The sequence below is a fragment of the Columba livia genome, chromosome 9 (genome assembly GCF_036013475.1).
Source record: "Columba livia isolate bColLiv1 breed racing homer chromosome 9, bColLiv1.pat.W.v2, whole genome shotgun sequence".
Lineage (NCBI taxonomy): Eukaryota > Metazoa > Chordata > Aves > Columbiformes > Columbidae > Columba > Columba livia.
Genome location: NC_088610.1, coordinates 21,353,880 through 21,380,029, shown reverse-complemented (window position 1 = coordinate 21,380,029; position 26,150 = coordinate 21,353,880). Strand labels below are relative to the sequence as shown.

General features: G+C 49.7%; 2 protein-coding genes across 5 annotated transcripts; both read left to right on the top strand.

Annotated features, from left to right (window-relative positions):
• The first annotated feature begins 431 nt into the window (after nucleotides 1–431).
• A4GNT (alpha-1,4-N-acetylglucosaminyltransferase) lies at nucleotides 432–4,089 on the top strand. The gene is made up of 3 exons (XM_005501624.3): nucleotides 432–676; nucleotides 1,405–1,854; nucleotides 2,879–4,089. The coding sequence occupies exons 1-3, from the start codon at nucleotides 560–562 to the stop codon at nucleotides 3,488–3,490; spliced, it is 1,179 nt and encodes a 392-aa protein (XP_005501681.1). The 5' UTR covers nucleotides 432–559; the 3' UTR covers nucleotides 3,491–4,089.
• A 1,452-nt stretch (nucleotides 4,090–5,541) lies between these two features.
• DZIP1L (DAZ interacting zinc finger protein 1 like) lies at nucleotides 5,542–25,656 on the top strand. 4 transcript variants are annotated; one of them, XM_065074246.1, is made up of 16 exons: nucleotides 5,542–5,590; nucleotides 8,034–8,167; nucleotides 8,803–9,312; nucleotides 10,177–10,261; nucleotides 11,109–11,236; nucleotides 11,523–11,684; nucleotides 11,908–12,036; nucleotides 12,780–12,920; nucleotides 13,439–13,469; nucleotides 13,714–13,758; nucleotides 14,111–14,250; nucleotides 15,754–15,946; nucleotides 16,309–16,513; nucleotides 17,555–17,706; nucleotides 18,425–18,564; nucleotides 19,320–23,850. In XM_065074246.1, the coding sequence occupies exons 2-16, from the start codon at nucleotides 8,165–8,167 to the stop codon at nucleotides 19,455–19,457; spliced, it is 2,202 nt and encodes a 733-aa protein (XP_064930318.1). In that variant the 5' UTR covers nucleotides 5,542–5,590; nucleotides 8,034–8,164; the 3' UTR covers nucleotides 19,458–23,850. The 4 variants fall into 4 exon arrangements, 2 of the variants coding, with proteins under 2 accessions (XP_064930318.1, XP_064930319.1); XR_010474762.1 differs by adding an exon at nucleotides 24,231–25,656 and having other exon boundaries at nucleotides 5,575–8,167; nucleotides 19,320–21,087; XR_010474761.1 differs by having other exon boundaries at nucleotides 5,575–8,167; nucleotides 19,320–21,087; nucleotides 22,396–23,136.
• The last annotated feature ends 494 nt before the right edge of the window (nucleotides 25,657–26,150 follow it).

The window sequence follows — 26,150 nt, the reverse complement described above, 5'->3', positions numbered from 1 at the left end:
GCTTCGAGAACTTGCAGGGGAATTTCCATGAGCTTTGTTAACTGTGGACTTATCTATAATTCTGGTTGGGCACATGGTAAAGTGCCTCATTAATTAACTGAGCACACAGAGCAATATTTCCTCCCATTTCCTTTAATTAATTGAGCTTTAAACACTTCCAGGGGTTGCTTGGACATGGGGTTGTCGTTCAAAGTGTCTCCCCTCTGCTGGCCTCTGGCTCATGGTCTCTGCAGACGAAATGTGGTTGCCCAAATGCAACCAGGTGGCATCTTGGGAGGAAATTTCCTTGCGTCATGAGCCTGTCAAAGAATGCAATGAAGATAAGATTCAGTCCTGCCTCTTACCAGCAGGAACTCAGTGGGCTCATGTTGTGGTGACACCAGGAATGAAGAGCTGGGTTGATGTAGGCATGAGATGGGTCTCACCTAAAACCGGCCATTTCTTTGCCCTTTTAGGTGGGTCCCATTGGCCTCAAACTGTTTCTGGCACTGAGATTCAGCCGGCAGCGGAGCCCGTGTTCCTCTGTGCATCAGTCTCCTGCCTTCGGAAAGCCCTTTGCATGCTCCAGACGGTTTGGGTGTCTTCACCAGGGAGCTGGGCTTCGAAGAAGCCTGCTTGCCGCCGTCATGGCAAGCAAACAAGATGGAAACGTGGATTTGTCAGAGCTATAATCCAGGTAGGTCCTAGTTCCATGCTCGTACAAAACCATCCGCTTCCTATCCTGACATCTGCTTCTGGTCTTATGCAGCTTCCAACCCTGCAAGACCTGAGTCCCTCATGGCCTTCAGGGTTGAAGAGTGAGCAGAAGGGGCAGATTGGGAAGAAGATTTTGATGCCTCCATGCTAATGCTTTAACTTTGGCTGACACATCCTAAACTCTAATCATGACCTTCTCCTCGCTGGCATTCACAGTCCCCTTGGCCACCTAATTCCTCTGGCACATTTTGCTCTTCAGGTCCCCTGGACATCTCCTGCTCGTGGACAAGCACATGTTGACGTGATGCTGCAGTGCTGAGGAACAGTTTGCTCCATCAGCCTGCCCCAGGGATGGGGTTGAGGGTCCTTGCCTTAGCATGGGAGAGGTCATCTGTCTCACCTTGCTCTTCTTGGTCCTTCACTCTCTGCCAACCTAATGAGACTTAATTGTGTGTCCCTTCTTCAAGACCTCTCCAGGTCCCCCCTGCCTGGCTGGGGATGAGGTGGTGTCACCCCAACACTTCAGCCCCTAGGCCAGAGCTCTCTGCACCATGAGGCATCTTGCTGGACTTGTTTCCTGGGGTGAAGACATGAGCTTCACCAAACTGGCCTTCACTCTACGCTGTTCAAAGCCATGTCCTACCATTTCCCAGTCCCGCTGAGTAATAACCCTGGCATTTATTTTTGCCTTTCCTTGTCTCACCTTAGCATCCATGTACAAGGCATGTTCCCAAAGGCCCAGGGAAAGCAAGAATGTTGAAGAAAATCCAGATATGCCTCTGCTTCTTCTTCATCTCGGGCATTTTGTACGAGATCTCCCTGCTGTCCAGCTGCTTCTTCTCCTACATGCCTATGTCCAAGCACTTCCTGACACCCGAGCAGGTCTTGAACCTCGGCAAAAGCATCATCTTCCTGGAGACAACGGAGCGGCTGGAGCCACCTCCGCTGGTGTCCTGCTCGGTGGAGTCTGCTGCCAGGATCTACCAGGACCGGCCCATCATCCTCTTCATGAAGGGACTTACGAACGACACGGCCTTTGACTTGAACTCCAGCTACGCAGCCTTCTCGCTTTTGTCTTCTATGAAGAATGTCTTCATTTTTCCTCTCCAGATGGAAACCATCTTCCAGGAGACCCCTCTGCTGCAATGGTACAATGAGGTGAGAGTTATAATAAGGGCAAAATGGAGAAATAGGCAAATAAATGGTCTGAAGCAGGCTTAAAAAGAATGGAGGAATGCAAGCCTGGCTATGTTAAGTTAGTCACTTTAAACTTTTTGGTTCAGAACAGATTCATTTTTGCCATGTTTTGCAGTGTATTCATCTATCTGTTTATTGAACACACTATCAGCGTTTCCCCTCCCTATCTGGAGAATCAGCTTTTTTTGGCAAAGGAACTGTTGGTAAAAATAGATTGCAAACGTGTTTTGATAAAACATCGCTTAGTAATGTTTCTTGACAGAAGCTGGCTGAACAAAATGTGCTGCCCGAGTCATCTGGGTGTTCGCTAATGCTGCTGCACACCAAAAGAGCCCGCAGTAGATAAGACGCTGGAGCAATTTCAGTTTTGCAATGTGCAAACCCAAGGTGGGATGTCGTGAGCTCCACCCTGGGCATAAGTTCCTGGCGAACTACTTGCAAGTAGCTTTTGTCAAATTTGTTTGGCTCCATCTCTGGGCAGGGCAGGAATATTTCCTCCAAACTCTTCCTTCTGCTGAGATCGGACATGGCACTTAGTGCCATGATCTAGTCAATGGACTGGAGTTGGACCAAGGGTTGGACTTGATGATCTCTGAGGTCTTTTCCAACCCAGTCGATTCTGTGATTCTGTGAAAAAAAAAAATTACTTCAAATACCGACAGCACCAAAAAAGTCCTCCAGCCTGTTTCGAAGAGCTGGGAGTGTCTTCAGTGGGTTGTGTCTCACTGAAATAGCCTGCAGTGATTCATGGTATCATTGATTTAACGTCATAGGTTCCATCAAAGCATCTGTGAAATGTTCCTGCACTCATTTATATTAATAGAGCATTGCTCTGCACTGCCTCCTTATCTTATTCCAATAAAATTCAGTAGCTGGAGGAAGAAAGGGTGGGCAGGGACATTACAGGTGTGGTTTTATGGGGCCATTTGCATCCAAAGGATGGATGTGGTCCATTCTCTGCTGTCTCACCTTTCCAACTCTGCAGGTAGTCCCGGAGCAGGAGAAGAACTGGGTCCACATCAGCTCGGACGCCAGCAGACTGGCACTCATTTGGAAGTACGGGGGCATCTACATGGACACAGATGTCATCTCCATCAGGCCCATCCCCGAGGAAAGCTTCCTAGCGGCGCAGAAATCACGCTTTTCCAGCAACGGGATCTTCGGCTTCCCTGCCCACCACAAATTCATCTGGGACTGCATGGAGAACTTTGTTCTCAAGTACAACGGCAACATCTGGGGGAACCAGGGGCCCTTTTTAATGACGAGGATGCTCAAAGCCATCTGCAATCTGACGGATTTCAAAGGCACCGAGGACCACAGCTGCCGGAACATCTCCTTCCTCAATCCCCAGCGTTTCTACCCCATCCCGTACCCAGCCTGGGGCCGGTACTACGAGGTGTGGGACAAAAGCCCCAATTTCAACCACTCCTACGCGCTCCACTTGTGGAACTTCATGAACCGCAACCGGAGAGCCGTGGTGGCGGGCAGCAACACGCTGGTTGAAAAGCTGTACAAAGCCTATTGCCCCACCACATACGAGGACCTGATCCAAAACGCGGAGCTGAGGGACTTCACACAGTCTGAGGACGTTGTGTGATGTGGCATAAGGAGGAGGGGGGTGACCCTTCCAGTCCTCTCCATCCTGGGGCCAAAATACAGTCACCACCCATGCCAGTAGCTGGTTTTGCAGGAGAAAGACAGATCTTTTCATAACCACCATCCCTCCTCCCTTGGGACGCTAAGGAGCACGTGCAGAATGGTGGTGGGTATCCATCCGACATAGCCTCCAGTGACACTAAGGCCACTTCTGCCTCAGTTCTGCTTCTTTATAGGTGCTCATGGACCAAACCTTCCTGAATCAAACGGACTCACAGACCTTACCAGCGAGCTTTTCCAAGGAAAAAGTTCCTAAAGAGATCCGTGGCCTCCTGGGAGGGATTTAGTCTCTGCACCTCTTGGTGCTGTTGGCAGCTGCACATGTCAGAAAAGTCACAAACACAATGGGTTTTGGACTGGGGTGAAGCCTCTGAGGCAAGTGTAGTGCACATGTATAGCAGAGGATGGCTGACAGGAGTTGCTAACAAAGAGAAGCCCAAACCACTGTCTTTTCATTAATCTGTGTTTTTCTCACACAACCTTTACACCCTACGTTTTTGAGAGGGACTGTAGCAGTTCAAGTGAAAATAAAATGGTTAATAAATCACCACTCCTCCGAGCTTGCTTTCCCCTGCACGCCCCTGAAGAATGAGTCCCATTTTGTGAATATCTGTGCCCCTGCACTTCTCCTTTGGCTCCTTCCAGAAAGGGGCTGCACCGAGGCACCAAGAAACAACGGGGATGCCCCTCCACATCTCTCAAATCCCTCTGCAATAAATGCATTTCAACCTCTCTGCATGGGGTCCAGCAGCTCTAGAAAGTCCCTGGTCACCTGTGCCATTTATTTTTGCCTTTTTAGCTCCGTTTTCCTTTCCTGTGGTGCGTTTTTTCGGTCTTCTTCCCTCTCGCTGACATCCTGCTCACCCCAAAGGTGCTGGTTCCCACAGGGTTTGCTCCTGCCAGCACACAGGACATGCCATTCCCACGGGCCAAAACAGCCCACCAGCCTCTCTGAACTCCCCTCCGTGCTGCTTAATTTGGGGGATTATCCATCCATTATGCGGAGCAAAATAAAATTGCCATTTAACCCCAGCAGGGCACCTAGAGACTATTTTCCTACTGCAGAGCAATGCATCGCCTTGCATTTACTTTTTTCCCCAGGGTAATGCGTATCCACCCAACTCCCTAAAAAGCAGCCCAGCTTGCAAATCTTTTCCTAGTCTGTCTGAGCAGCTGTTTTTAACTCGGGAGCAGAAAGGCGGGGGTGGATCGCTTGCCCGTCCTCACATGTTTGCCATCTGCACAATGCTATCTTCTGTCAACACCGCGGCTAATGAGCGTGCTGCGACCCACAGCCCGGTTGCTGCAGCTAGAAGTGGCAGAAGGATTAACTGGGAGAGGAAAACTCGCTGCACGCAGGGTTTATGTGTGTGTGGTGTTGTGTTTGGACACAGGGGTTGAGCCTCCTACCAGCCCTGTGTCCCCACCAGTAATTGCTGGAGTTACTGGACCTGCACCAGTATAGAATCACAGGATGGTTTGGGGTGAAGGGACGTTCCCAGCTCCCCCAGTGCCCGCCCTGCCATGAGCAGGGACATCTTCACCAGCTCAGGTTGCTCAGAGCCCCGTCCAGCCTGGCCTGGGATGTCTCCAGGGATGGTTCATCCACCACCTCTCTGGCCAACCTGGGCCAGGCTCTCACCACCCTCAGGGCAACAATTTCCCTTTATCCAGCCTGAATCCTTTAGTTTAAAACCATCACCCCTTGTCCTACCACAACAGGCCCTGCTGAACAGTATAAGGGCAGTGGGTTTTCAACGGGGCGATATTTGTTCTTCCCTTTCCCAGGGTCAAACCCTCCCAGTTCAGCCCAGGGCCATTGAGATTCACACCCCAATGCCCTCCACACTGCTTTAGTTCTGCTCCCCGCTCTCACAACAGGTTTTACCCGCCTTGGGCAGCAAGAGCTGCTTTTCCTCCGTGCCTTTGCCTTTAATGGGCTGGGGAGGGGTGTTACAGCCCAAAAAACCCTCCCAGCTTCCCTCCGGACAGCCCCATCCTCCTCCCACCATCCCGCTCTTTTCTTTATCTCCAGCAACAAGTGAGTATCATGCGTTTTTCTGCTCTGTGTCTCGGCTCTCGGCTCTCTCATTTGTCCTCTGCAAATGAGCTCCCACCCCGTCCCACTCCTGCCTGTTTTTTGCTATCAGGTCTTTTGGCTAAAAGTGGGAGCAAGCGCAGATCCTGCATGGGGACATTTTCCTGCAGCCCCCTGAGTAATTATCAATCTGCTGCTGCTTGGCGTGAGTCTCAGATGATATTTTTGGCAAGAGGAGAAGCTGAGAAATCGTGGGCAGTGATGGTTTTTTGCGGGAGGGGTCCAGACAAAGCCGCTGGAGCAGAGTCTGAATCCACTGGCACCTTTGCATCACGATAAAGCATCTCCCAGAGTCTGCAGGCTCCCAGGTCTGCCCTTTTTCCCCCAAATTAAGCCCTAGTGTGATTTTTTGAGGATGCTCAAAATATAAAAAAGTCAATTTAAATAGTGTCCAGGCATCTATACATGTAAAATAGTATTATTAATTTCTGCTCTAAAACTTATAAGACCCTGTCTTATTTTCAGGGAGACAGGGTAGCACCTGGGCCATGCATAGACTTCGCAGGGAGCAAAAAATAAAGCCCTTGAAGAGCTCAGGAGGACAAGGAGGGCCCCAGGGTGGCCGAGGAGAAGGAAACAAAGAGACATTTCCCTGCCAAAGGCTGAGGCTTGCAGAGAAAAGGACCGTGCAACAGCCCAGCCCAGCCCAGCCCCGTGAGCTGGGACAGCAAACACGCCTGCAAAATGAAACCCCATCGCACTTTCCGAGCCAGCTCCGCCAGCATTTCAGCAGAGATGTGTTTGTGCACGGTGGAGTGGAAACGGAAATCCCGCTGAGGCCACGCTTGCATGGTCTGAGACCTTATACATAGAATTTTGGAGGGGAAAACCCCGCAGGCTGCAGCACCCACAGCCGTGCTGCTAAGAAGCAGGTTGGCATTAACATCCAGGTGAAACACAACTGGCTTTGGTGCATGAAGACCTTGTTAATATTAACGAGGTTACGCAACCTCTCTACCTCCTGGGGTATGCAGTAGATCGTTAGGGGGTTTTAATTAGTGCTCCCTGCAAACCGTTCCTCTTTAGAAGTGGTTCATTCGTGCAACAAAACCTCACCTGCAAGGACCCTGTGCCATTTCCCAACAGACAGAACATGCAGCTATGAGGCAGGGCTATTTTTACACCCATGTATATATATGTATGCATGTACATATATGTAAACCCCACTTTGCCTGATGCAATGAATTGGGTTGTTTGACATTGCAGTGCTGTTAACAGTCTATATATCACAGCAACAACAAAAATTAGCCTTGCTGGCTATACAAGCCTGGAAGGGAAGGGACTTCCTGAGCTGCTGTTTTCAAGTATGAACCAAAAAAAATTGAAAAATGAGCAACCTCTAAAGGGAAACTATGGTGAACTACAATATCACACTGATCCACAGCCGTTCCCAGAGGATTTCACATCTGCAGCAGTGTGTGGCCTCTTCCTAGCTTAGCTGCAGCCCTGAATCAAGGCTTTCCAGTCTCCTGCTGTATCGAGGTGGCGGAATAGGAGACAAAAGGGTGAGAACAAAGAGAGAGTCGGGTGAAATTGGTGTAGAGCTAAAAAAGTGCTTAAAAGATCCACCCAGGTCAGTCCAGACTAGTTCAGAGCAGTCATTGATGCCTGGTATTTACATGCAGCAGGGAGAGACCCCAGTGGGAGACGAAGCTACAGGGAAAAGAAAGGTATTTATATGCATGACAAGTTAGACTAGAGAGAGGCAAAGATGTGAAGGGGCTCATACAGGGCAGGAGACTGAGAGCAAGAGAGGACTTTGCAATGGGTCTGAGCGCTGCTAAGCTGGACCGAGAGCAGCCCAGCCTTGCAAGGACATGGGCAGCATCGTGCGGATGGAGCAATGAAGTGAAGGTGGCGGAGACCCTGGGGTAGGGCTGGAAAACCAGTCCCAGGGGCTGGAAGTTGCTCGCGGGCTTGCGGACGTGACCAGCTGCGGTATCAGCATCAACGGGCTCCACCCTGCGCAACCCCAGATAACTTCTGGGAAACCCTGTGATTGCTCCAGCATCAAGAAAAGATAAGAATAGGATTATTTTATCGCAGGACACATGCAAAGTGTCTCTGGGTTGGAAAACCCTGTGCACAGGGCCGGCTCAGCCTGGCAGCCCCTTGCTGTGCCCTGTGTCACTGGCACCCCCTGTGCCTGGTGAGGCTGAGCCTTGGAGTGACACAATGGGAGCCTCGGAGCCTCCTGCTTGCAAACTACTGAAATTAGGGCCAAAAAAAGCTGATTTGGGCACTCTTGCTGCTGCAAGCAGTGATAAGCGCCGCCTGCTCCTCCTCTAAGTTGGGGAGCCTAGCAAAGCTCAGCTTTGTCGCACCATGCACGTGGTTATTTGGCGTCTCCCTGGGTTGCCTGACCCTGTTTGTTGTGTCTCCTGAGCACGAAAGTGGTTGCAGGCTTTGCAGGAGGTTGTCCAGGAGTCGTGTACACAGCACACCCAGCAACACCCACCAACACACCGACACCGTGTGCCGCTCGGCCTCTGCGGGGACCCATCAGCACCCCAAAACATGGTGAGTGGCCTCGCAGCAAAAAATGACATTTCTTAGAAGTGGCAGGTGGGTGTAGCAGAGGGGAATTTGTAACATGGGGGGGGAAGCAGCAAATCCCTCGCTAGAGACTGAGAACATACGGCAGGTTTAAAACTATGTATTTTAAATACAATTGTTTAATTATGGTTTAGCACACAGCTAGGAAAATGAGCAGATGCCACTGCTGGAAATGGTCTGGGATTAAGTCTGAGCAAGGCAGCAGTGTTGTGATATAAGCATGTTCCGTGTTCACCATATATTGTTTGAAAACAGACTAATTCTGTTTCCCCAAAACAGGTACAGTCAGGAGGGATTTACAAATCCATTCAGAACGGGTTATTGTAAGGAGTTGCAATGCGATGCTTTTACAAGTCTCCCTTACCAAAGCAGATGGTGAACAAACTGGCAGATTTTTATTTATTTTGCAGAATTTGGCAAAGTAGTAGATAGCAGTTCTGGATGGGGAGGGAAAAAGAAGGTGGTTTATTTTCGCCGCCACGCAAGATGAGCTCTGACCCACTCCCCGATGCCCACAGTGTGTTCAGGCTGATAGGGGCCACCATGGAGCTGGGGGACAGTGGTGGGGACAGCCCTGACATGTCCCGTTTGCTTTCCAGCCCTTTTCTGCAGACACTCACGAGCCTGTGGGGATGCCGGGGGTGTCCCCAGGACTTGTTATCCCAGTGGACATCCACCCTTTCCACTTCCAGCCCCGCCGGCTCAGCGTGGACTGGCGTCGCTTCAGTGCCATCGATGTGGAGCGGGTGGCCCGGGAGGTGGATTTGGCCACGCTGCAGGAGCATATCACCGCCCTCACCTTCTGCAACCTGGACGGGGAACGATGTCCCCACTGTGGGCGGCCAGCGGACCCCATCCTGCTGAAGGTGCTGAGGATGGCCCAGCTGAGCATCGAGTACCTGCTGCACTGCCAGGAGCGCCTGGGGACCAGCCTGGCCACCCATGCCCAGCACCTGCAAGCCACCCGCACCGAGCTGGCCCGCGGGCAGGAGCAGGCAGTGGAACAGGCAGCACAGCTCCGTGGGGCAAAGGAGGACAGCAGGAGGTGGAAGAAGCTGATGGTCACGCAGCAGCTTCTCCTGCGAGCTGGCCCCAGCGCCTGCTGCAAGGTTTGTGGAGGTGTCAGGGGGAAAGCGTGACCCATAGACCGTGTTCTTCATAGAATCATTTTGGTTGGAAAAGACCCTCATGACCATTGAGGCCAACCGTTCCCCCACCCCGGCACTGCCCCATGTCCTGAGAACCTCATGTCCATCTGTCCAACCCTCCAGGGATGGTGACTCCAGCACTGCCCTGGGCAGCCTGTTCCAATGCCCCACAGCCCTGTGGGGAAGAAATTGTCCCCCAGATCCAACCTCAACCTCCCCTGGCGCAACTTGAGGCCGTTTCCTCTGCTCCTGGCGCTTGTTCCTGGGGAGCAGAGCCCGACCCCCCCTGGCTCCAAGCTCCTTTCAGGCAGTTCAGAGATCAGAAGGTCTCCCCTCAGCTCCTGTTCTCCAGCTGAACCCCCCAGGTCCCTCAGCCGCTCCCATCACACTTGTGCTCCACTTATTCCTGGAGAGCAAAAAGCCACCACAGCCAGCTGATTTATGTTCATACAGCCTTGTCATCCCCAGAAGTGCAGCTCTCCCTTCCTCCAGAGCCAGACCCTGTTATAACCAGAACCTCGTTGCTGCTTGGGTCACCTTATTGTTCTCTTGGGGAAAGCAGCATTTATTTTTTCAACACTGAGCCTTATCCCTGCAGCATCTTGGCTTCTGCCTTCTCCTGATCCCTAAAGGGCTTTTTCTTCGGCTTCAGACAGAAGAAACCCCTAACACCCTCCATCTATGTACCTCCAACACCTCACATCGTGTGCAGTCTCTCCTTTTACTTTAAAGCAGCAAAGCATTGTCTGCAAGGCAGGGGATGCGGGGAGCACCCATTTCTGCAGATCACAGTCCCTCTGCTGACTTTCCCCCCCCCTTCTCCAGTGCCACCTCTGCGATAAAGCCTTCGTGGACGGTTCCTTCCTGCAAGCCCACCTGCAGCGCCGGCACCCCGAGGCCACCGAGCCTGGTGAGCACCAGGACAATTCTCTCCCTTCGCTTCCCCAGGCGGGTTTTCCCCCTTTGGATGTGGATGCTGGAAACCAGAGAGTGACCATAGGAGGTTAAAGACAACTTCTTATGACTTATTTCTTCCTCTGTGAATGTTTTCCTGAATGCTCGCTGCCTTTTCCCTCAAGCACAGGTAGGACACATGGCTGAATCCAAGACTGTGTGAGCATTTAAAGCTCATCTCTGCACCTTGGTTTCCCTAAGGATCTTCTCCACCCAGAAATTTCATAAGACCTGGGGGTGGAGCTACATTGGGAGATAGTTTTGCTGGAGTGGGAAAGGGGTTCACCTTCCCTGCACCCCCTTTTTGCCGAGGAATTGATGCTTCTTTGCAAAACATGTTGAAAGCTGCAGGTACAATGTGTTGTTTGAGAGCCATGGAGCCTCATTACAGCCTCATTACTGCCTGCACCCAGCACTTGAACTTGGCAGATAAAACAGCTGCTTTTGCTGTTTGCTGGCAGGAGTGAAACCCCAGCCTGGGGCTGATGCAATGCAGCAGGTTGAGCTTTGCTCCAGAGGCACCTTGCCCCATGGAGCCTGGAATGCAAAGCCACGCTGCTCCACGAGCCGCTGATCCCTCCAAGTTTACAACAATTAAAAAATAAATGGAAATAAAAAACAATTTGAGGCCACATAGCTGCATTTGTCATGGTTTTTGCTGCAGCTCAGCTACTCGCTTCGCCACCCTGAAGCACTGCAGTGGTTTTGCTCCATATTTTAGCAGGATTCCACCTACCCCCTCAAAGCAGAATCCCAGTGGGTCGCACCCTTGCTGATGATGCCTGTTTCCCTGAGCTTTGCAGAGAGGCAGAAGATGAAGCAGCAGGTGGAGCAGATGGAAGCCGAGGTGGAGGAGCTGAAGGCGAAGCTGCGGGAGATGCAGCAGCAGCTGGAATTGCAGAGGGATGGGGAGAAGCTGCGCAGGGAGCAGGTATGGGGCCATGGCACTGCCGCCTGTTTGGGGTAAACGATGGGAGAAGAAGTGATGAAACAAGGGATATTTTTAAAGCAGGGGTGGAAAAGGCGCTGAAAAATATTTTATGGTGGGGCTCCTGCTTTGTTCTTTGGAAAATTTGCCCCTGACAGGGTGCAGGCAGGTTCTGCGTGTAATGAGAGCATTGGTGCTCATGCTGCCAGTACCAGGGCTTCTGCCGCAGCACTTGGAGCTTCTGCTCTGCAGCCAGGGCATCGCTTGCCTGATTTTCCACTCCCTTTAGGAAGCAGAGAGAGCTCGCCAGCAAGAAGAGGAGGGCAGGAGAGATCTGGAAAGGTGGAAAGAGGAGGAGAGGATGAAGCTGCATGGAGAGGTGGATGGTCTGAGGCGTCTCTTCCTCGCAGTGTTCAGGGACGTGGCCAGCAGGAGCAGTGCCATGGAGGGGGTATGTCAGCCCCCCGTGTGCTGCTCAGGACAGGCAACGGGATGTCCAAGGTTGCTGCCTCACCTGGTCCAGGTGGCTTTATGCTTTCACAGCCCAACGAGGCCTCATGTCCTTGTCCTGGGGTGTTTTGGGGAGGGAGGCAGTGGCTGGCTAAGGTGGGTTTCCCCAGGAGGAACGTGGATGCTCCTGTGGGACACACGGCTCCTTCTCCTTCCCACTCCAGAAACTGCATGAGCTTCAGGCCAGAGAGGTGGCCACGTCCAACCTGGGGACCCTGTGGGACGATGACACTGATGAGGCGCGGTGGCAGACATGGAGCCGGGCAGAGCTGCGGGAGAGGATGGCAGCACAGGTGAGCATTGTGGGATCCGTGTTCTTCTCCCTGCTGTGCACCCCAGGAGGTCCATTAGGATGGAGGTGGACCCATCTCCACCAGAGCACTGAAGGAGCTCACCCCATGAAAAAGCATTCAAAGTACCAAATCAGAGAATCACAGAATCATTCTGGTTGGAAAAGAACTTTAAGATCATCAAGTCCAACCATTAACTTTGCACTGCCAAGTCCACCGCTAACCCATGTCCCTAAGAACCTCATCTCCACATCTGTTAAACCCCTCCAGGGGTGGTGACTCCACAACTGTCCTAGTGTAGTCTAAAATATAACCAAAATACATTTATTCACCTATGAATCTGTTGCCTTCTCAACATCTAAAAACATCTGAAGAAGGCTTTGCTCTGGATGGTACCTCTGAGCATGGGATGGGGTGGGAACTGTCAAGATGCCAACTGTTCTTTGGGACCCAAAGGGAAGCTGAATTTCTCCAAGCTTAAAATGAGCCTTAGCTGGACTCCAAAGGCCAGGGCAAGAGAGGACAGTTTTTAGGTTATCAAGGGGAAAGACTAAACAAAATGCAGCAAAGCTGCATCTTATCATGGCCTATGAGAAGACACGAGCTTGCCACCAGCTAACTTTGAAGCTGGCTGCGCATGTAGTGCAAATCCAGGTGTTCTTTACCTTCCTGGTAAAGGCAAGAGGTAGCTCCAAACCCATTTTTGCCATAGTCAAGTCCTCTTGTTCCTTTTTTGCTCCTCTCAGTTGAAGAAAGAGAATGAGCCACTCCATGTCAGCCCATCCCAGGACCAGTGGGAAGTTCTGGATCGTGTCCATCAGCAGATGGATGCACTCAGCACCCAGCTCAGGGAGCAACCCAAGGTCACAAAGTCCCAGGAGAAGAAGGCAAGTGAAATAAAATTTAAAAAAAAGTAATCCTTAGTTCATCAAGATGGTTTAAACAGATGTTTAACTCTAAGTAGCGTTAAAATATTTGCTAAGTTAAGACTAAGCCTGATTTCTGTAACGCTTTACTACGTTTGGCTCTTTTTTGCACTCGTTTAATATGAAGCATTACATTAATATCATCCAGCATGAACTGTGCCCACCAGGGTGTACATCACTAGAGCAACACTTTAAATTACAAGTTGGTCCTTATCAGACCTGTGAGTAGCACATGGGTATAACAGGGTGGCATCTGATGTACTAGTGATAGTATTGTGGAAAGGGAAGCCCCTAAGCTGACCCCTTGCAGGTGTGGGCTGCTAAAGGGAAATAGCACTTGGGGAGTGCATGTGCCCACTATTTTCTGCTCCTTTTTAAAATGCATTTAATAATCATACTGTGCAGAAAAAGAAAAAGTCGCCCAAAATTATAGGCAAAGAAATGATTTTATGAATGATGCCCAGTCTCTTTCTTTACAGATCAGGCTGCTGTCTGCAAGCAAACCTTCAGGTAAAGATTGCGCTTCTAAAGTGAATCAGTGTGGGTCTAGATGAATTGTTCATGGCAAACAGCACTTCAGACCACAGTGTGTATGCTGTCTCCCTCACAAAAGCATCCCATGGAGGCTTCTCCAGGGATCTATCTGTCTGTGTGTCCTCTCGCATGAAGTTCCTGTACAGCAAAAGCAGTTGTTGGTTCTGTGCTGGGACCTTGGCTCCTCTTTGACATTCACAGGCTTTTTTCTTCCCTGCAGTGACATGGGAGGTGACCAAAGTGGTGACTGATGAAGAGTCATCAGGTGGGTACTGGAGTTGGGACATCCCTGTCCCAAGAGCAGCAGAATGAAGCTGTGGTGGAGTCACCCTCCATGAAGGGGTTGAACAGATGTGGAGATGAGGTTCTCAGGGACATGGGGTAGTACCAGGGCTGGGGGAATGGTTGGACTCAATGATCTTGAGGGTTTTATCCCACCAAAAAGATTCTATGATTAAATTAGAGAAGGAAGTTGACTCCTTGTAGAGGGATGTGTCTGCTGAGAGCAACAAGCCACTTGCTCTGGGACTGGTGGGACCTGTGTCCTCAAAGCTGAGGAGGAAGGACCCACCAGCCCACTCCCAGGGCACAGACCACATCACCCACCTTCCCTCCAGCCAGGGACGAGGCTGCTGCCCTGGCTGGGAAGCGGAGGCTGCTGGGAGCCCTACGGAGAAACCCAAACCTCCTGAAGCCGTTTCGCCCCATCCTGGAGGAATTGCTGGAGGAAAAGCTGGAGAGCATGGGGGTCAAGAGGGTAAGCCTGCCCTTTGGGTGCCAGATGTGCAATGCCAGCCCTGAGCCTTTGCAGGGACACAAAGATTTATATGTTTTTTTATGGGGAGGAAAAACTGAAACACAAACAGTAAAATAATAATAATAATTCCCCACCTGGAGTAATCACACTATGGTTTTGTGGGTCAAGTATTTTGCAAGTAGTAAAATGTGGTTTAAAGACGAGACATGATCAGGTGACTGTGGAATGTAAGATCCTTTCTCAGGCACAGGGACAGAATTGTCTGCTGATATAGGCAAACACAGTTTGACTGAAGTATGTGGAGTTACACTTGCTTCTGCCAGAAGAATTTAGAACTGCAGATCCAGTACTGTGAAAACTCTGTAACATTAATCATTACTTTTAAAATCAGAATCTGAGTTTCTTTCTGAGCTCAATAGAAAGTCCATCAAAAGGTCAGGAAAAATAACTCATGTTTTTATAATTCTTTATGTAAAAGCTGTGTTTTACCTTTCTGAGGAAAAAAAAAATACATTTCTTGATATTTGATGAATACAAAGGGCAAAATTTTCTTTGCATAGCCAATACGTCATCTTCCCAGGTAAACGGGAAGGCGGAGGCAGAATCACACAATGGCACAGGCAATAAACCACTCTGCTCCCCTCTCTGAGGCTGGTTATTAGTGTCTCTCCAGCAAATCTGTCTCACGAGCAGCCTTTCATATGCTAAATTACCCAGGGCTCCCTCTCCTCTAGGAAAAGAGGGTGTTTGAGGGCACAGCAGCCCCTGCCACTGGGATTTCAAGGGGACTTTCACTGTCCAAGTCCTTTTCATGCCCAGCATATTAAATAGTGCCTCGGAGGAGTCTTCCCGAGCTCCTGGCGATGCAACACCACCACCTAGCACCCTGCGGAGCCGCTGCAAGGACAGCGAGCAGGCAGGCGCAGCCGTTCGGTCCCAAAGGCAGGTGACTGAACCTCTTGTACTGTGATTGTTTCCTGGTCCTGGGTTTGTGTGACATAAGCCAGAGCTCTGCCGTGTCCCCCCCACTTTCCTGTGAGCATGATTTGGGGACACTGAGGTGGTGTCAAAAGCAGCAGAGGTGCCCAAAGCCCACAGGCATACACCCCCTTCACCCTTTGCTTCTCATTGCTTTGCATCTCCACAAGCCAGGACATTCATGGTTGCCAAATCTGCTGGAGTTGCAAATACCTCCTAAGATAAAATGCTTCATTTGCCTTGTAGCCTAGAAATTGCCCAAAATAGCTGAGATTTACTCTTAAGCTGTCATTTACCCAAGCAGATGAGGGTTTTACAAATGATGACAGAGTCCTGATTGTGAGCCTTTTGCATGGGAAACGTTGTGCTGTGGAAATTATGGGTGTCAGGGCTGGCAAGAGCTTCCTTGGGGTTTGGAAAGGGCTTGGATGCTCTTGAGATACGGGCAGTGCTGTCGAGGGCCGGTGTCACCACCCAGCGCCTTGGGAGGATGACATGGGGGTCCTCAGCCACCCCCTGCTCTAGGTTGCGAAGGGGATCTCCACTCGGACCTACAGAAACCTCCAGGCTCTGCTCAGGCTTCAGCAGCAACAGAAGGCTGAGGAGTTTCCTGGTCTCCTGCAGCTGAGGGATGAGTTGGGTCAAGCGGTGATGGGGAAGGTCAGGCGATGCAAGAAGCTCAGCAGCAATTTGCCTCAGCACCTCTCCGTCATCTCAGGTGAGGTGACCTCCTGTCCTCTCTACGTACCAACCATGGGGACCTGTGGCCACTCACCCATGGCCACAGGATGCCATTCTCTTACCCTATGACACAACAAGACAGAGAAAGGGCATTTAGGGTGATGCAAATCTCTGCAATTGCACTCTGTGTGTTGACTTCATGTGGGTTGGCCTGACATATTGAGGAAAAAAATCAGCTGTCCCCAAAAGCCCCAATAGGGTGAAATACAGGTTTGGTGGTTCTTGCAAATCCCTTTCCGCCCTTTTCTTCTACACAACCCCGTGTCAGGTCACTTTGTGGCTCCTCAAGGCAGCAGGACGTGGGTGGTGATTCTCCTCACTCTCAATATTGTCTTCCAGTTCCAAGCCCAAAGAGCCCCATGTCCCTTGGTGGGTCACAGCCCATGGTGACACCAGCTGCGGCAGAGGCTAAAGCCTTGGTGATCCCCCAGCCTGCTCCTCAGAGCAGAGCCCGCTCCCTCCAGAGCCCCCCGAGGTCTTCCTGGGGCACCCTGGGGACCTCCAAAGCCACCAGCCCCCACCGAGGACTTGTCCCATGGCAGCGGTGAGTCCCATCACCTCCTTTTGGTCTCCAGGCAGTGCTCAGGACCCTCAGCCACAACTTGCCCAAATATCAGCACCCTTGGAAACTGCCAGAGGAGTTTGTTTGGAAAAGGAATTTCTTGGAGTCTTCCGGGCTCTGTGGTTTGACTCAAACAGCTTGGCAAGGTCAGACCTGAGGGTTTGAACTCACTGTATTGTGCTGGAGAAAACCACAGGGTATTTCTCATTGGTGTTCAGTTCCTTCTTCCCCTCCCAGAACCTCTGCAAGGGGATGAAGGAGTTCTCAGGGTTTTGGAGCAAAAGTAGTAAAGGTGTAAAATAAAAGCTTGGAGAAACTGTGCAGACGATGCACAGAAGAAATAATGTGGAGGGGATGTGAGATGTCAGCAGAGATGTCATCCATGGGTGAGAGTAATTGAGGAAAAGTAGTTCCTTGCTTGCTCCAGGAGCAAGAGAAAGCCAGATTGAGCTTTTAAACTCAAGCGAAGCAATACCAAACACAGACAAGGTGTGGGGGTGAGTATTTGCTAGAGATGCTAGCAGCAAAGTGCTTTGAGTCCATGAATATGATGGACACATCCATGGGCACTGTGGGGCTTCTATCTGTCTGAAAGGAGGTTGTAGCATGGAGGGTGTTGGTCTCTTGGTCTCCCAGGTAGCAAGTGATGGGACAAGAGGACATGGCCTCAAGTTGCGCCCGTGGAGGTCGAGGTTGGATCTGGGAAACAATTTCTTCCCCAAAGGGCTGTGGGGCATTGGAACAGGCTGCCCAGGGCAGTGCTGGAGTCACCATCCCCGGAGGGTTGGACAGACAGAGATGAGGTTCTCAGGACATGGGGCAGTGCCAGGGGTGGGGGAATGGTTGGACTCCATGATCTCCAGGGGCTTTTCCAACCAATATGATTCTATGATTTTCCATGGGCCACCCTGCTGTGGGTTGGATCCCAGCCCAGAACATCTCAGGGCTTCCCCACCTCTGCTTTGAGAGCAGGGAAGGGGTCACCAGAGCAATCCCATACCTGACCTGTCTCTCTGTGCACAGCCCAGAAGCGATGCTGGGAGGGAAGAAACCCACCCCATGCCCCATGGAGCTCAGCCCTCAGCAAGAGCCAGCGCTCTCTGCCATGGTGCTGGGCAATGAGACCAACTCAGACAGATCAGACCCGGACTTCCTGGAGGAAACAGCTGTTTCAGGTACGACTTGTTCTTGTAGTGACCACTGTGGGTCAGCGAGGTGGTGGGGACAGTCCTGGTTAGTGCCATCAGTGCCGCTGTGTCACCTGCTGACTGGAGCTGAAGTGGGACAAGTCTTACCCCACCATCCCCAGCCTGGCACTGGTGGCTTTAACCACCTGCAACATGTGTGCCTGACCCTGCTGGGGTAACTAAATCACAGAACCCCAGGCTGGTTTGGTTTCAGGACCTCTGTAGATCCCCCAGTGCAACCCCTGCTCACGCAGGGTCACAGAGCAGATCACACAGGTGGGTCCAGCGGGTTTGAATGTCTCAGAGAAGGAGACTCCACACCCGCTCTGGGCAGCCTGGGCCAGGCTCTGGCACCTCCCAGCAAACAAGTTTCTGCTCATGTTCAGATGGAGCCTCCTGTGTTTCAGTCTGTGCCCGTTGCCCCTCACCCTGGCATTGGGCACCACTGAGCAGAGTTGGTCCATCCTCTGACACCCACCCTGAGATACTGATCCCATTGATCAGATCCCTCTCAGCTTCTCTTCTCCAGCTCAACAGCCCCAGCTCTCTCAGTCTCTCCTCATAAGATGCTCCAGACAGTCCTAGTGAGTTTAAATTATCTAGAAACCAACTCGCTATGGGTCACTGGTGATCCTGTCCCTTCTCACCCAGCTGTGCCATCGCTGTTCCTTGCTGCTCCCTGTTTGACCCACTCTGCCCTGTGCAGGGACAACCACATCTGCGGTGACAAGGCTCTTGGAGAGACATCTGGATGCAGCGACACGGAGACCATCCCACGGGGTGAAACTCTTCCCAGCCTTCAGCTCGACATCACCAAAACCCAGCCAGCCCACCAGGAAACTCCAGGTATCTCACACGAAGAGCCACGGGGGTGTTCTGTGACATAATTTCCAGGAAAAAAGGCATGTGAAACCTTTTTGTCAGCTCATACCCATCAGCAGAGCCACAGGGTGTATCCGTGCGCAGGGAGTTCAAAATAACAGCAGCAGGGACTCGGCCTCTTCATGCACTTACGGGTGTCTGTCCGTCCCCTAAGGTTTGTCCGTTCACCCTCTTTGCGGTGAGGCAGAATCAGTATTCACACACTTGGGAGCAAAACAGTCAGCGCCAGGGAATCCAATTGAGAAAAGGTCCCTGGAACAAATCCAGAGATAATTGGAGTGATGCAATGCCGAAATTATTAAATTACTGAAACGGGGCTTAAACATAACCTCAATTTGTTGGGGAGAGCTGATGTAATTAAAGTGGTGGCAGTGTCAGAATCAAATTGCCTTTTTTCAGAAAAAATTAACCAACGAAAACTTAGCACAAATAGTGGGAAGACTTATCTTTTTTTTTTAATTGCAATAGTGATGAAATTTTAGACCTTCATTGAGGTAAATAATAAGAAATGTGAAACATGAGGTTATGGCACAACTTGCAAGCCATGGAAATTAAGGGTCTTCTGCGTGGTGTCCTGATGCAACCACATTAGATCCTCTTTGCTCTGATTTTTGAGAAGAAATCACTGTTGATTTGCAGCGGGGGGGGCACAGGGTGCAAATTTGAGGGGTGGGTCTGGCCCTGCTGCTGCCCTTTCCCCTCTCTGTCCTCCTCTCCAGTTCGCAGGTGACAGCAGTGACCTGGACACCTCCTCACCAAAGGATGCGACCGAGTCACCAGCGCTGGCGGCTGATGATGCTCTGGGTACCACCTGGGTCCCCAGGCTCACCCCGGCTGCAAGGGACGCGTGGCGGTAACAGGGAAGTGACAATCCTCCGCCAGCAGCCACTGGATGGTGCCACAGGACCAGGAACGGGCAGCAGCCCTTCTGCAGCTGCTCCTGCGCTCTGGCCACCCCTCTTTTTGGGAAGACACTGAATATTGGGGCTCTCCCAGACAGAACGGGGGGTCAGGTCCTCCTGTCTCATCGAGGAGGAGAAACTCTGTGTAGTCTGAAAATAAGAGCTTTCTGTATCTGTAACTCAGCGCCTGGTGGTGCCGTGACCATTCAGAGCCCCAGCAGCTCTCCCTGGACTTTGCATCCCACAGGCTGGGACTAACTCTCCACACTGGACACAGCCTGGGTCTTGTGTGTGGCTTTTTTAATCCTTTTAAGCAGCCCAAAAAACAGAGTCATGGAGGGGAAAAAGCAGCTTTCCTTCTCCTTGTGTCTCTCTTTCCCCAGCGCTCCTGAGAATAATGGAAAACGTCACGTTTTCCTGGACTGAACGCACTCAGAGTACCAAGCCACAGTGTCTGTCTCCTTCCTCCTGCCTTTCTTGGATTGGCAGGCATAGAAAAGCCATGAATGATCACGTTGGGTTAACCCACGTGATGGGCTCTGTCTCAAGGAGAAGAGAAGCAGCAACTCCAACAACATCAGTGCGGACTGTCCAGAAAAGAAATTTTACTCAATAATTTTTTTTCCTGGATTTTTTATGGATTCCTGCCCCAGATCAAGTACCTGCTTGCGTACCCCTTTTTAGAACACTGTCCTTTTCCTGATGACACCAAATTAGGCCACATTTTGGGGTACATGGCAGGACTCCTGAGCACTCATGCTTTGCTGCTCGATGCTGACCCAGATTTCTGCAGCCAGGGGAAGGCAAAACAATGCAAAACAAAACAAAAGCCACTGGAAAAGCAAGTGCAAGCAGGGACCCTCATTCGCAGCCGAGTTTAAGCAGGCAGACAGGTGTCCCAGTGTTTCCTTTGCACAGATACTTCTTTGTGGCTGCATTAAGGAAGGAAAATTTGGCTTCTCCCACGGGAGAATGACAATGGAACAAGAGCCACCTCCAAAATTCATTTCCTGATGCTGCATCCCACAAGCTAAAATACCCCATGGTTTTGTTAAATGATGGCAGATCATTTGTTAAATCATTTGTTAGATGATGGCAGAGCCCAGCATCACGGGGTGATTTGGAGGAGCGGGTTCTGTCTGTACCCGTACTTCTTCCTCTACGTGAGTCTCTCCATGGTTTTTACCTCTCCTCCAGCACAAGAAGCCAAATCCTCACCCCTCTGCCCCTGTGTGCCCCACCTGGGCATGTCACCCCATCCCTCCCGTACCCAAACTCTCCCCTTAAATTCCTGCAGGTTTTTATTTTCCTCCCTCTAATTTTTCAGCCTTCAGCACAGCACGGAGGGGTTTCCAGGGTCGTCACCAATTGCTGGCGCCTCATTTCTCCCACCAGAAGTGACTCGTTTTGGCGTCGTTCTCTGCAGTCTCTGGGAACATGAAGAACTCCTTGATTTGCTGAAGGAGAAACTGTGCAAACCAGGGTTTGCCTCTGCAAAAGGGACCTTTGTGCTGCTGTGGAAAACTGAAATGATGAAGAGGAACCTGATGTTGGTTTTACAGACAATATCCCAACCAGCTTGCAGGTACTGTAATGGAGAAATGCCATTTAGGACAGAGACAGAACCCCTTTCGATGGGGACAAAGCAGCACAGCTACTCTGAAATTGTTGGTCTAGAGTTTAATGCCATTGCAGCCTCATGTTCTTCAAAATAGTATATTTTGCCTTTTGTTTTTCTTCATGACATTTGTCTTCATGGGGTTGCAGTTATTGGTAATACTTTTATAAAGCATTAATATACTTGGGGCAATTAGTAGCTGTTCAAACCACAGGATCTCTGGATGCAGTGAAACTCTCCCAAATAATATCAAGCTGAAATAAAATGAAGGAATAGAAAAATCCTATCAAATTTATTCAGCTGGAATATCTCACCCCGAAAGCTATTCTCCCATAATATTTGGGGCAAGCACAGTGTCATAAATCTTAGTGCTATTAATCCGTAGACTCATTCATCTCTGTTCAGCTATATAAAAGCAATAACCTTGTCACTATAGGAAGGAAGATTGGGCTTTTAATTGCATATAGATTTCAGGAGAGTTCTTATCTCATAGTCCAATTTGTAGCTTCAGACATGGGTCTTTTCTTCCCTTGGTCAAAGTCCATGCAAATCAGCCGTGCTCTCATATACTTATAAATGTTGCAGAAGCTCAGAAAGAAGCTATGGAGAGTTCTGCTGGCAGATAGTACACGCAGCTTTTTCAGCGTTTGCTTTATTAGACAAGCCTATATTTAATTAGCTCCTCTGAAACAGGTTTTTGAGCGGACGATCAAATTTATGGAAGCAAAACCATTTCTGAGTGCGTGCGCGCACGCAGCGTCAATCACAATTTCCCTGCCTCGTCTCCCTTGGCTCTGCAGGTACTACCAAATGCATCCTTTGCCCCGCAGTTTATTGTCATTAAAGGCAAAATAATGGTCAAGGGGGCTTCCAACCCTCACCAGTAACAAGCGCAACGCTGGATTTATTCATGCAACCTGCGGTATCTGGGTTCCAGTTGTTTCCAGGGACTCCTGGAGGCACAAACCTCCTTGTTGCTGTGCAGTTGGGCAAACCAGCAAGTCCAGTTGAGCCCAGCAAATATTTAAGTATTTAAATATTTAACTGCTCCCTCCAAACTACAGAGAGGTGGGGGCTTTGCTCTGCATGGTACAGGACCAGACCATCCTGAATTTTGGCTGAGAATGGGGTGCTGCTCCACGGAGCAGCTCCATTTTGCACCTAGTGCTAGGTTCAGAGCCTGAATTTGCCCCTTTTAGGGTAAAATGCTGGGGATCCAGCTGGGGACCCTTTTTTCTTTAGGTCCAAGATATTAGGGTATTCTCATTATTTTAGCCAGCAGGGCTGCAGGGGGAAGCCTGGAAATGGAAACTTTATTCTCACCAAAGACCAAGATCTTCCTCAAGCAAGTGGCTTTGACAGCAGACGCTGGTTGTCCCCACGCTGTCATTCCCCAGGTGCATGATGCTCATCACTCACGGTGGTGCCCACCATGAGATAAGGTCCATTATGGCCAGAAACAGAGGTGAGCAGCTGTCGTTACAGGTGTCGGTACAACACAAACAGCCTCATAAATAAACAATTCTCTGCTTTGGAGGTTTTTTTTTCCTTTTTCAGTAAAGTTCACTGCATTAAAATTTTTCATGCTGCACATTTTCGGCCAAGGTAAGGAAATGAAAAGTGATGGTGGAAGATTAGAAATGTGCTGAGGGCAGGAATTCCCGCGGACGGCTCTGTCTCGGCTTCTGGCCGCTCTCCGTAGAGCTCCTGCCCGCAATCTCGTCATCTACATGCTCGTGCACATCAAATCGAACCCAAAACGCAGCTGAGGTTGTCAGAGCGCTTGTGTCACATAAAAATAGAATATAACTTCCAAAGGTGCTTCCTTGTGATTCCATTTGTGTGCCTTTTTTTTTGTTCTAATGCAGTCGGAAACATGCATTTAAAATTTTTCGGAGCATTTTTCACAGAATCCCAGAATGTCAGGGACTGGAAGGGACCTGGAAAGCTCATCCAGTGCAATCCCCCCATGGAGCAGGAACACCCAGATGAGGTTACACAGGGAGGTGTCCAGGCAGGTTGGAATGTCTGCAGAGAAGGAGACTCCACAACCCCCCTGGGCAGCCTGGGCCAGGCTCTGACACCCTCACCCCCAACAAGTTTCTTCTCATCTTTCAGTGGAACCTCCTGTGTTCCAGTTTGCACCCATTGCCCCTTGTCCTGTCACTGGTTGTCACCCAGAAGAGCCTGGCTCCATCCTCCTGACACTCCCCCTTTCCATATTGATCCCCATGAATGAGTCACCCCTCAGTCTCTCCTTCTCCAGCTCCAGAGCCCCAGCTCCCTCAGCCTTTCCTCACACGGGAGATGCTCCACTCCCTTCAGCATCTTGGTGGCTGTGCCGGACTCTCTCCAGCAATTCCCTGTCCTTGTTTTTCAGTATTTTTAATTACCTAACCGCCACTTAGGCAGTTCCTATCTAAATTAAACATTCCTATGCTTTTCAGCCCCTTTCCAGTGGGGGCTGGCAGGAGCGGGAGCATACCAGCAATTTTTCTGTCCTCCTGAGAATAATGAAGTATTTACAAGTATTTAATTGCTACTTCGAAAGTCAGACAGATGCTGGCCTGGCCAAAGGGTCCCCAAACCCTCATAGAGCCTCAGCAAGCCCAGGGTCCCAAGAACCTCTGATTTCACTGCCTATTCATCTGTTTTTCTGATATTTTGTCTCAGCATATAACTAAGTATATCTTAAAGGAAAAAAAAATAAAAAACAACCTCATATTTTAACTTCCCCCCCCCCACCTCATATTTTAACTTTTTCACCCCCCACTCACACATATTGCACCTAAGAACCTGCAGAACCCAAAGCTGGGCTGAGTTTAGCTGAGCTAAACTTGTTTGTGACAAGGAGAGAACAAGTGAAAACAGTGATTTTTTGGTCTTAAAGACTTATTCTTTTTTTAATATTAATGTATAAAAAGTAACTAACAAAACAAACAAACAAATCCAGCATGCAAAAAAAAAAAAAGGCAGGAAAGCTTAGTCTATACCGAGAGGTAGGGAAAAATCCATTGTAAAGAATATTGTTATTTTAAAAATAAGATGGGATTTACCTCCGCAAAGCCAAATTGTTCTTTAAAAACATCCTTAAAACAAGTTGTTTGCAGGTACGAATGGGAAAGTCAGCACTGACCTCCAGCAGAGGTGGAAATTTACCCCAGGTGGCAGCAGCGACCGATGTCCAGCCTGAGATGGGACCAAGAGCTGCTGTTGGATGGAAGCTCTTCCCACCTCTCTGTAGAGGTCATCTCCTGCAACCACCAGCCCCTGGTGCCACACCACATCTCTCACCAGCCTACCCAAGGTGCAACCACTCCGCATCTCCTGGACCTGTGCTGGAGATGTTCCTTCGTGTGGTCGTGGAGAACTGGTGGTTACGGAGAGGCGATGGTTACGAAGAGGTGATGGTTATGGAGAGGTGATGGTTACGGAGAGGTGATGGTTACGGAGGGGTGATGGTTACGGAGGGGTGATGGTTATGGAGAGGTGATGGTTACGGAGAGGTGATGGTTACGGAAAGCTGGTGAGTAGGGTTTGTGCTCCCTGGAAGCACTGGTGTTCATACAAGCCACCAAGATGCCAGCTAGACACCAGTAGCTTCACCTACCAAAGGTCCAACTCTGGAGGATGTTCAGCTCTACCTCTGATCCCTCCAGAAGATGAAACCACTGAAGGGAATATCAGCATGTCACCAAAACAATTTTGCTGTTAAACTCCTGCAGAGAACTTTAAACTATTACAAGTTGGGCTAAAACCTATTGCAGATACCTATCAAAATGGCTTCTTTTATTTGACCCCTTTTTTCTCTCTAACTTATCCCTCAGTACCCTTTGCTCATAGGTACTTTCTGGAGCTTCACTAGGATGTGCTCTAGAGCTACCTACATAGGCTCTTGTGTCTCTTCTTCTGACCCATTCAAATAAATTTCCTCTGTGATGGATTGGCCAGAAGAGGCAATGTCCCACTAAGGAGTTAATCTTCACATCATTGGGGGAAGAATTAACACAAGAAAGTCCTGATGTCAGTGTGGAGTTACACATCTAATGCTCCCTGGGATTTCTGTTCCCAGTGTAGCTCTAATTAATTCTAAATGAGAAATTCTTCTGGCTTCATTAAAGATGACATCTGCAGGAACACCGGTCGCACACAGAGGTTTGCAGCTATTACAGCAAATATCTAGCCTAGGAATAACAATGGATTATACACATTCCCTGGAGAGATCAGTAGAAATAAATACACTTTGGTATCACGGGTTATAGCAAATGTCTAAGTAACGTAAATCAGATTAAATATCGCAGCAGATCAGCATTGCAGTACAACCAGCTAAGCAAAGGTGTGTCTGAGTAGAAACAGTCACCAGGGAGGAAGATGCCATGACTATGGGGTCTGTACGCACTGGCCAAAGCCAAAGGGACACGACTAAATTTACTTAAAATAAACAGAAAAATAATATAGGAGACTACTAGATTATAATTTTTGCTTTAAACTTGCTCAAAAAAAAAAAAATCAAGTGGCAAAACTAAAGCAAAGATACACTATCATTTCAGCAAAACACTGTTTTTTCTGATGAACAGATGACACTGAGGTCACGGGACACTGTTCACCCTTCCAAACTCTGAGAAAGTAGGGGATGACACTGCCAAATTGCATGGAAGCCTGCTCCAAGGGAAGAAGGCAATGGAGTAACACCACTTTTATATCTGGGACAATATTAAATGGGAATTTTAACATATTAGAATTAGAAAAGGGCACAAGGCACAACCCTGGTCCGGGTTATCAGAGTTTATATGTAAAATATGAGCAAACTGTTCTACTCTGAGACCATAAAAAGGCATTACTTATGTCACAGACCTACTTCTGGTAGGCATAATAACAGGCAGTCAAATTAAACCCATGTTCATAACAAGCTGGAATACAACCTCAGAGCAGGGGAAACATGATCAAAAACACAATCCTATTTACAGACTGCCTTCTTTGCGTATACTTTTTGCTTCTGAAGTTAAAAATGTTTTGTACGAGATAGTTAA